This window comes from Sinocyclocheilus grahami, unplaced genomic scaffold, assembly GCF_001515645.1.
Source record: "Sinocyclocheilus grahami isolate Dianchi unplaced genomic scaffold, SAMN03320097.WGS_v1.1 scaffold264.1, whole genome shotgun sequence".
NCBI lineage: Eukaryota > Metazoa > Chordata > Actinopteri > Cypriniformes > Cyprinidae > Sinocyclocheilus > Sinocyclocheilus grahami.
The window spans coordinates 458,742-469,491 of NW_015505443.1; the positions used below are offsets into that span (position 1 = coordinate 458,742).

The window sequence follows — 10,750 nt, forward strand, 5'->3', positions numbered from 1 at the left end:
AGGGGTAGGTTTAGGGGTAGGGTTGGTGTAGGGCAATAGAATATACGGTCTGTACAGTATAAAAACCATTACGCCTATGGGATGTCCCCACTTTTCACAAAAACAAACCTGTGTGTGTGTGTGTGTGTGTGTGTGTGTGTGTGTTGTTTTAGTTATCATGATTTATATATATATATAGAGAGAGAGAGAGTAATACAAATTCTAATAGAATAATTAAAAATAAAGTAATAATTGTATTTTTTTTTTACCATATGTGGATGTCTTTTGTATATGGTTTAAATAAATGTGTTTATTGTTCATGTTTAGTGAGCTATGTTGACCCACAAAGATTGTATGAACAAATATGTATGTTTAACTTCGTTCCTAAAGATAAGAATAAAAAATGAAAAAGTAAATAATATCAAAATAAAAACGTATCCAAAATATAAAAAACTATAATGGTATCTCAATGATACTAAATTAACACTTGAACTTAAAAACTTAATAATCAATAGAATGGTTTTTAATAGTTGAGGGCATTTACCACAAATTGTCCATGTTGTCATTTGCTTTAATTTTCACCTAAATTTGATTGGTTGCACACCTTTTTGTGTTAACATCAAAAGATTTGGGAAGTGTTTTGTCTTCCCTTTTAAAAGCTAATATGTTTCTTTATAGTGCTATCCAAACTATGCGTGATAAGCATTGTATTTGCATTGAGCATTGTTTTGTTTTTTTTCAGAACAGACCTACAACCCACCAGTTGAGAACGACCACTGCAGAAGAACTAAATGAATGAAGCCTTTCTTTTTCAACACAACCTTCTCTCTCCATGCGTTACCCTGATCCAACTGTGCAAGGATACTCTGAAAGATTTATGTCACATTTTGGAAGGAGTTGATCACATTTTCCCAGAATACAATAGCCTATGCCACAATGGGAGCTTGAAGGATGGGAATGCAGAAGGTGTTGTTTGAAAGCCTGCCATGGTCTTTTTGGCCGAACACACTGAGATAATGTCAAAGTGAACTTGATAAACAGCATTCTTGTGTTCTGCCGCTGTAAATCAGTAACAGCGGCATTGAGCACGACACAATGTAACACAGTTTGTCGAAACAATGTGGCACTGTCAAACTCTACCTTACAGTCCAGAGCCGCCTCTTCCATGGGAGAGCAGTCGTGACCTTTGTGCATTTTTGAGGCTTGGCACACCACGCAGATAGGCTCCTGATCCACCAAACAGAAGAGTTTGAGCTTTTCCCCATGTCTCCAGCACAGGATGTTCGATCCAGATGCACTGCCCTGGTCTCTGCCCAGCTGAAACGCTTCACACAGGTTTTTGAGGGCCCGGTTTGAAGGGGGGCTCTTCTTGGAGGCTCTTCTCCTGCAGACGGGGCAGCTACGAAAGATCGCGCTCTCCCAAAAGTGCTTCAGACAGCTCCTGCAGAAACTGTGGCTGCACGGCAAAAGCACTGGATCCTGGAAGATCTCACAGCACACGGGACAGGAGAGGTCCGCTTCGGGAAGGTTTGCAGACATGTCCTCTCGCAGGTATTGGGGTTTTAACAGGAGGGATTGTAGTCTGCGTTAGACTTCGCAGCTGAAGCTGTTGTTGAGTTTGTGTTGAGCTGTTATTGAGTTTGAAGTGTTCTCACTCCGCTGGTTTCATGGAGCTCAGTCTGTCTTGACATGCATCAGTACAGAAGGAGGGGTCTAAGCACACTGAACTAGTCAAACTAGAAGTCAAGTGTTTTGAACGATGTCGAGAGCCGATGGTAATTGATCCACATCCTTCAGCATGTCTGATTTGAATAGTAGGTGTGGTTTCTTCCCATACATCACATTAAATACATTATTAATAGATAATGTGTATAAATGTACTTATGCATTGTGACATAAGCACATGCAAATCTCATTACTGTAATGCAAAACAATCATTCTAATTGTTTACATTGTAATTGTGTGATTCTCACATATCATGGTAGTTTTGGTGTTGGGCTGTTTAATTTATGCTCATTTAAATTAAACAGGAATTAATCTAATGCAGTACAAAGTATTGTAATGACAGCTATAAAATGCCTTGAGTCTGGGCTTAATTGTCATGAAAAAGGCACAGTGCCAAAAAAACTTAACACCCTATTGAATGATTGTAAATGATTGGAGTACGTTTTACAGGAAAATACTGTTTCTACTTCAACATTTCATATTTAATTCAATGGGGTTTTTTTATTATTTGTGAAATTTACTAGCAATTTCTGAGTGAAAATATTTTCAAAGTAAATCCTACACCATTTCAGTGTATTATATAGGCATAGCCGGATTTTTCAGATTTTTCTAGCTGTATGTTTGTGATATGTTGTGCATAGGCATATATGATGTTGATCTGATTTTATAGGCATAACATTTATTTTTATTAATATTGTATAGTAAATAAGCACATAAAGTATATATAGTATATTTTACCTAATTGGGTGACATTACATTATTATAAAATAATAATAATAATAATAATAATAATAATAATAATAATAATAATAATAATGCATTATTATAAAATAATAATAATAATAAATGCTCTTAATGAAGTACAAATGAGATGATAGATGCAATACAAATGAGATGATAGATAGATAGATAGATAGATAGATATATAGATAGATAGATAGATAGATAGATAGATAGATAGATAGATAGATAGATAGATAGATAGATAGATAGATAGATAGATAGATAGATAGATAGATAGATAGAACCCAATGGAAATTATATATTCAAAAATATTCCAAATGGAACCTACAAGCTTTTTCTAATGGTTTCATGGTGTTACCATATATATCTCCAAACGGACTTCTTATGATTGATTATTAAGCACATAGATCATATGTCTGTTAAAATTTCAGTCTAAAGCAAAGCTGTATTTGGATTGAAATGCAAGACATAATAATTAAAGAATCAAAATAGGATTGATGGACCAAGGCCAGATATAATAATTTGGTAACACTTTATAATAAGGTTCAATTAGTAAATGTTAGTTAATGTATTAACTAACATGAATAAACAATGAGCAATGCAGTATTTATTCATCTTTGTTGATGTTAGTTAATGAAAATACAGTTGTTAGTTCATGTTAATTCACAGTGCATTAACTAATGTTAACAAGCACAACTTTTGATTTTAATAATGCATTAGTAAATGTTGAAATTAACATTAACTAAGATTAATAAATGCTGTAAAAGTGTTGTTCATTCTTAATTCATGTTAACTAAAGTAGTTAACTCATGTTAATTAACGAACCTTATTGCAAAATGTTACCAATAATTTAGTATCAGCCATTGAAAATCCCACTGGTCAAGCACCAATCTATCTCATGCTCCAGTGTAGCATCCCACATAAAAAATACCATGGTACTACCGTAGTTTATTATTGTAACGAGAAGCCATTTTACATTCCCTTTGCAATATTTTTCAGACATGTCTTTATAGCCAGTGGTCCTTGGAGAGTCGTCATCTCCGTCCAAATCACAGGCAGCATCCTATCCGGTGTCTCCACGAGCTCAAGGTCCTCCTTCTCTCCTCCAGTCTTGGTTACCATGGCGACCATAGGCCTATAATAGGCTATATTTACGTATGCATCCGAGTCTAGACTATATTTCGTTAATCGCTGAAAGAAAATAACATCACATTCATCGGAATCCATAAAATGCACATAATCCACACGATTCGAAATATAAGTTAGAGAAACATTCTTTAAAACAAGTATATGACAATATTAAGTGTGAATAATCGACTAGAATTATTTTCTTTGCATTTAATTATTTGCTCAGCATCATTTATTCTTTAGTATTTTTTTATCCTTAATGAAATGTTAACTCTACATATTTCATGCTCATTTCATTCAATATATATTGTTTTTTAGCGATGAGCACGGCATTGATCCAACCGGAACATATCATGGAGACAGGGACCTGCAGCTAGACAGGATCAGCGTTTACTACAATGAGGCCACAGGTAGTTTTTTAAATATCATAAAGGTTGCAGAAGCAAGAATTGTCAGCACCTTTATGCAAAAGTTTTCACATTTAATTTTTATGACAACAGATACTTATAATTATTTGTAATTATATTTACATTTATAATTATTATAATTATATTATTATTATAATTATTATTTTATAGTCACTAATGAAAGGTAAGCAAAAGTGTCAAATTGCTTACTCCTTTGCACTTAAAAATGACAAAACCCAAGCTGATACTCTTTGAATCATTCTCAGTCATGAATAACATGATCATTAGGTTTTACACACACTTCATACAGCTTGAGTGCTGCTATCATTACAGCAAAAGAAGGACACAAAGACCATTCATTCAAATTTCCAAAATTAATTTTCAATAAGTGTTATGCTGATTTGTATAAAATACTGATTTGTATCGTTTTTAGTAAGGCAAAATATAAGCCAACATTGTGGTCTCAGGCTTTTTAAACCACTGCATGTGCACAGAAATTTGCATGCACATTGAAACAAATGTCTGGTTAGTATGACCTGCTGTATCCGTCTCTTTGTTTAGGTGGGAAGTATGTTCCCCATGCCATCTTGGTGGACCTTGAGCCTGGCACAATGGATTCAGTTCATTGAGTATGGCACAATAAGTCCCGCCTTCTAAATAAAAGAGCCACTCGCTCATTGCTAAAGTCATCACCAGCTGCTGTTAGAAGCTCTGGTTGCACGTTGGCTTTACCAACCTGAAAACCTTTTTTAATGCTATTTCAGCACAAGAAACACCATTTATGGGACAGTATGTGCCAGATGGTGTTGCTTGTTTGAATTATGTTATGCAAATGTAAGTTTGGCCAGTTTTTGAGATTTCTGGATCTGCCAGAAATCAAGTAGATAAAGCTTGGTCTTGGATGCCTGAAACAGCTGCCTGAAGGTGTTGAAAATATGGCCTTTTCTTGAAAGGGACTTTCAACGCTAAATTTTTATGATTGCAGGTCAGAGTGGTGCTGGAAACAACTGGGCCAAAGGTCACTACACAGAAGGAGCAGAGCTAGTGGAGTCAGTATTGAATGTTGTTCGTAAGGAAGCAGAAAGCTGCGAGGCTTCCAGCTCACGCACTCTCTCGGTGGAGGCACTGGCTCCGGCATGGGCACCCTCCTCATCAGCAAGATCTGTGAAGAATATCCCGACCGCATCATGAACACCTTCAGAGTGGTGCCCTCACCCAAGGTGTCCGACACCGTGGTGGAGCCCTACAACGCCACGCTGTCCGTCCACCAGCTGGTTGAGAACACAAACGAGACCTACTGCATTGACAATGAAGCTCTCTACGACATCTGCTTCTGCACCCTTAAGCTCACCACACCAACCTACGGCAACCTCAACCATCTCGTCTCAGCCACCATGAGCGGCGTCACCACCTGCCTCCGCTTCCCCGGCCAGCTCAACGCCGACCTTCGCAAACTGGCAGTCAACATGGTGCCCTTCCCACGTCTCCACTTCATCATGCCCGGCTTTGCTCCACTCACCAGCCGAGGCAGCCAGCAGTACCGCTCGCTCTCCGTGCCCGAGCTCATGCAGCAGATGTTCGACGCCAAGAACATGATGGCCGCCTGCGACCCCCATCACGGCCGCTACCTGACCGTGGCCGCTGTCTTCCGTGGACGCATGTCCATGAAGGAGGTGGACGAGCAGATGCTGAACGTCCAGAACAAGAACAGCAGCTACTTCGTCGAGTGGATCCCCAACAACGTCAAGACCGCCGTATGCGACATCCCACCCCGCAGGCTCAAAATGGCAGCCACCTTCATCGGCAACAGCACGGCCATCCAGGAGCTCTTCAAGTGCATTTCCAAGCAGTTCACCGCTATGTTCAGGCGCAAGGCTTTCCTCCACTGGTACACCGGCGAGGGCATGGACGAGTTCACAGAGGCTGAAAGCAACATGAACGACCTGGTGTCTGAGTACCAGCAGTACCAGGATGCCACCGCCGAAGAGGGCGAGTTCGAAGAGGAGGGTGAGGAGGAGGTCGCCTAAATCGTGACCATCTGCCAAAATAGTATTCCTTCCCCTCCATCCTCCACATTTCATCCTTCTCACCACAGACCAGTGCTCTCCAGAACAATGAATGGGCTTTTACATTCAGTATCCATCAATGACAGTCATCACCCCCACCAGTGACATTTTGAGGAATTGTGAACTTTTGGTTTGGTTTTGTGTTTCTGAATGTTGTGAATGCACGCCATCAAATCCCCCCTCACATGCAAGTGAAACACAAAAGATTTTAACTGTGAAGCCTTCGGATTCAAGAACGATGTAACTGTTGTCAGTGCCATTCTGAATGAAGGCTACTACATCTGAATTGCTTTGTTTTTTTCCAATATCATAGGGGGTTACATGCATGGCCATACCCAAGCTTTGAAAATTAGTGGGGGGGGGGGGAGGTTGGTGTTAAAGAATTGTGTTATAATAACCCCTACAAATACAACTCATTATATACACTATAAACACTTTAAAGGAGACAGACATGTAGATGTTTGTGAAAGATGTTTTCTCTGTTTTGGAGGGATTATTATTTTTAAATCATACCCTATTTATTGCATCAAAATTTGTTAATACATTTAAGGGTGGATAATTTTATCAGTTGTTTATTGCAACAATACATCATGCCCGGCTTTGCTCCACTCACCAGCCGAGGCAGCCAGCAGTACCGCTCGCTCTCCGTGCCCGAGCTCATGCAGCAGATGTTCGACGCCAAGAACATGATGGCCGCCTGCGACCCCCGTCACGGCCGCTACCTGACCGTGGCCGCTGTCTTCCGTGGACGCATGTCCATGAAGGAGGTGGACGAGCAGATGCTGAACGTCCAGAACAAGAACAGCAGCTACTTCGTCGAGTGGATCCCCAACAACGTCAAGACCGCCGTATGCGACATCCCACCCCGCAGGCTCAAAATGGCAGCCACCTTCATCGGCAACAGCACGGCCATCCAGGAGCTCTTCAAGTGCATTTCCAAGCAGTTCACCGCTATGTTCAGGCGCAAGGCTTTCCTCCACTGGTACACCGGCGAGGGCATGGACGAGTTCACAGAGGCTGAAAGCAACATGAACGACCTGGTGTCTGAGTACCAGCAGTACCAGGATGCCACCGCCGAAGAGGGCGAGTTCGAAGAGGAGGGTGAGGAGGAGGTCGCCTAAATCGTGACCATCTGCCAAAATAGTATTCCTTCCCCTCCATCCTCCACATTTCATCCTTCTCACCACAGACCAGTGCTCTCCAGAACAATGAATGGGCTTTTACATTCAGTATCCATCAATGACAGTCATCACCCCCACCAGTGACATTTTGAGGAATTGTGAACTTTTGGTTTGGTTTTGTGTTTCTGAATGTTGTGAATGCACGCCATCAAATCCCCCCTCACATGCAAGTGAAACACAAAAGATTTTAACTGTGAAGCCTTCGGATTCAAGAACGATGTAACTGTTGTCAGTGCCATTCTGAATGAAGGCTACTACATCTGAATTGCTTTGTTTTTTTCCAATATCATAGGGGGTTACATGCATGGCCATACCCAAGCTTTGAAAATTAGTGGGGGGGGGTGGAGGTTGGTGTTAAAGAATTGTGTTATAATAACCCCTACAAATACAACTCATTATATACACTATAAACACTTTAAAGGAGACAGACATGTAGATGTTTGTGAAAGATGTTTTCTCTGTTTTGGAGGGATTATTATTTTTAAATCATACCCTATTTATTGCATCAAAATTTGTTAATACATTTAAGGGTGGATAATTTTATCAGTTGTTTATTGCAACAATACACAACTATAACTTTGTCTGGTGCTCTTGTGAGTTTATAGCATGATTTGTGAAAATTTAACTATACTGAATGACATGGCATGGCATAGACTTCTTCATGGCTAGTTTTTGCGTATTTCATTTCATTCGGTAACCTACTTGTTCTATAGATCTGTGTGTACTAGTGTTAAATGCTACTGTTTTCGACAGCGTTGATAACGTTTATGATAATATCATGATAATGTTTGCGTTTCCCTTACCGAATGTCGTATCAGCAAAAACATGTCCATGGGCTTTTTTGATTGCTTTCAGTTGAAGTGCCGGCGATGCAGTGTTGCCAGATACAGATACTAAAACAAACAAAAAACTAAAAATTAATAAAAATAAACCGAAATTATTTCCAATCTTTTGCAAATAAGATAAGATAAAGATATCGCTGACTCTAAACTGCACCTTTCTATTTTATTAACTTTCTAAAGTGTTAAATTAAGTGGAAAAGACAAGTCCAAAAACGCTTATAATAGCTGCACCCTCACCCACAACTCTCTCAAGCCTCGTTCACTCCGCCAGTGTCTCGCAGTGATCATTTTCATATCACGGACGCTAAACATTTCATGCAAACTGTCTAAACTGAATTATACATGTCATGCAGGCATCCATATGAGGAGTTTAACAGCAAATTAGTCATTCAAAGAACTCGTTTTATTTTTGAACATGAAAAATTTAGCGAGGACCTCGGTGGCCTCATAGCTGGTTACGGGCCTGGTTAGGCTATGAATGTTTTAATTAACATTAGTGGTTCTCAACCAGGTGAACACAGGATGGCTTAATTATTTAAAATAAGACAAAACAAGCTTTAAAATGAGCTAAAACAGCTGAAAACCAAAATGTGAGCTGACATATTTCTTATTTAAATTTGTTCCCTAAACAACTTTAATTTTTATTTATGAACCATGGTTCTCACAGTCTTGGAAAACTTGGATATATGAGGGAATAAATATACATTTTTCTAGTTATGTCAAGCTTTAAAATATTTCGTCGGGTAGAAATCACAAACAACTTGAAAAGTTATATTTGAATTAGATTTTTTAAATAATTATTTAATTATTTATTTATTTAATATATTGCAACTGTTTTCGAAGCCTTTGAATATTGTCTTTGTCAATGTTTGGGGCCCTGAAGTCAAAAAGATTGAGATCATAAATTAATTTATTATTAGTTTCCTGATATTTTCTTTCAAATGCACAGTATGTCACTGTTGCTATTGTATTTTGTTAAACCAAAGAAAATGGCAGCATACAACAACTGCCTGAAAGACAAACTAGACCACTAGAGAGCAGTGTTCCTGAAAACAACGTGCTGAACATGCTTTTCTTAGATCTAGTCCTCAACTCTTGCAATGTTCTTGGCAAGAAAATCTGTAAAACACAGCCTTAAGTGATGCTGACTAATTACTCTACTATGCTTCTTAAGAAAGATACTCCTCCATGCAGACCCAGATATTATTGTAGTGTCAGCACTCATAGGACATTTACGTATGTAATGTCATAAAATTCCAAAGAAGCCTACACCTGTCCAGCTACAAATTTTCAACAGATGTTTGTGGATTGGGGTTAAGGGGTTAAGTTCCAAGGCAGAAGTAAGCTATTTTCTGCCAATGTGCAAGAATTCTGATTCATTAGCTGCTGGGCAAATAATTAGAAGAATAACAGTAAACAGTAAATTAGTTTGCGCTACAATTAAGATAATAAAAGAATGTGATAACAAATACCAACTTGCAACATCGAGCAGAATAACAGACAGTTTTGTACAGCTCAAATAAGTGTAAGCGGATGACACGCTACAAAATAGCTGCACCCACTATTGTGTATAAAGAAATAATGCCCAATGGGTAAATAGACCATGCGTCAAAGAAACAAGTGCGCAGCCATCTTTACAATTTTGTCTTTGAACTTCCGTTTTAATGGTAGCTCTGTACAGCGGATGTCATAACAAATGTCAGTACACTGGGAAGATTGACTAGGCACAAGTGAGTGTTGTGCCTAACAAAACCCATTTGCAGTGATTATATTCACAATATAGCATGACCTTTGTGACTTATTTTAAATATAAACGGCACAATTTAACAGATTCTAAAAAGCTAAAATGTGAAGAGGCACTCCAGTGAAACAGAATGCATTACATATTTGAGTGTAAACATTCATGCAATGATAAAAGAATCAAAAATTATTCCAAGTAGAATTCATTGTTGCACTGATCAAATTTCTGGAAAATTTTAATTAGATTAAATAATATAGGTAAGAAAACATTACTGAGGTAAATCGAGACAAATACAGCTATTGAAATAATTCGAGAAGTGGTTTCAACAAACATATATGAGAGCATGAACATCTTATATTGTGAGCAAATTGATTTGGATAAATATTTAAAGGTGTAGTGTGCATAATCTAGTGCCAAGAAACAGAAATGCTAAAATAATGACTAATTTAAAGGGGTTATATGATGCTGCTAAAAAGAACATTATTTTGTGTATTTGGTGTAATGAAATGTGTTTATGCGGTTTAAAGTTCAAAAAACACATTATTTTCCACATACTGTACATTATTGCCCAGCCTTTCTGAAATGCGTCGATTTTTACAAAGCTCATCGGTCTGAAAAAGCGAGGTGTGCTGTGATTGGCCAGCTATCCAATGCGTTGTGATTGGCCGAATACCTCAAGCGTGTGACGGAAATGTTACGCCCCTCACCATACTGTTGATGCCGTGTCTTTTTACGCGTTGCGTTGCATTGCATAGCGCCACGTAAACATAAAACTCTATCTGCATTTGTGATCGGAGAAATGACAAACAACAAGTGCTACTCTACACTGCCCAAAACTCGCGTTTGAATCATCAGTGGCAAATCCTTTAAATGAAAACGTACTTACGTGAGTCAGAACTGCCGGCATTGTAGTCTAACGTTACTCTCCCAGGATCAG

At 38.7% G+C, this 10,750-nt stretch overlaps 3 protein-coding genes across 3 annotated transcripts in view; 2 read left to right on the plus strand and 1 right to left on the minus strand.

Annotated features, from left to right (window-relative positions):
• Positions 1-1,770, minus strand: part of LOC107599341 (nuclear factor 7, ovary-like) — a 7,223-nt gene extending 5,453 nt beyond the window's left edge. The window contains exon 1 of the mRNA XM_016290904.1: positions 1,120-1,770. Within this exon, the coding sequence (XP_016146390.1) occupies positions 1,120-1,518 (399 nt within the window). The 5' untranslated portion in view covers positions 1,519-1,770. The remainder of the gene's footprint in view (positions 1-1,119) is intronic.
• Positions 1,771-3,958: 2,188 nt separating this feature from the next.
• On the plus strand, positions 3,959-6,344 carry LOC107599300 (tubulin beta chain-like). The gene is made up of 3 exons (XM_016290848.1): positions 3,959-3,986; positions 4,969-5,165; positions 5,204-6,344. The coding sequence occupies exon 3, from the start codon at positions 5,378-5,380 to the stop codon at positions 6,008-6,010; it is 633 nt and encodes a 210-aa protein (XP_016146334.1). The 5' UTR covers positions 3,959-3,986; positions 4,969-5,165; positions 5,204-5,377; the 3' UTR covers positions 6,011-6,344.
• Positions 6,345-6,639: 295 nt separating this feature from the next.
• LOC107599299 (tubulin beta chain) lies at positions 6,640-7,502 on the plus strand. The gene has a single exon (XM_016290847.1). It carries the CDS (start codon positions 6,640-6,642, stop codon positions 7,168-7,170), a length of 531 nt encoding a protein of 176 aa, XP_016146333.1. The 3' UTR covers positions 7,171-7,502.
• The last annotated feature ends 3,248 nt before the right edge of the window (positions 7,503-10,750 follow it).

Bases quoted from the DNA above. Each gene is read 5' to 3' on its own strand.
- LOC107599299 (XM_016290847.1), top strand. From the start codon at position 6,640: ATGCCCGGCTTTGCTCCACTCACCAGCCGAGGCAGCCAGCAGTACCGC.
- LOC107599300 (XM_016290848.1), top strand. From the start codon at position 5,378: ATGAGCGGCGTCACCACCTGCCTCCGCTTCCCCGGCCAGCTCAACGCC.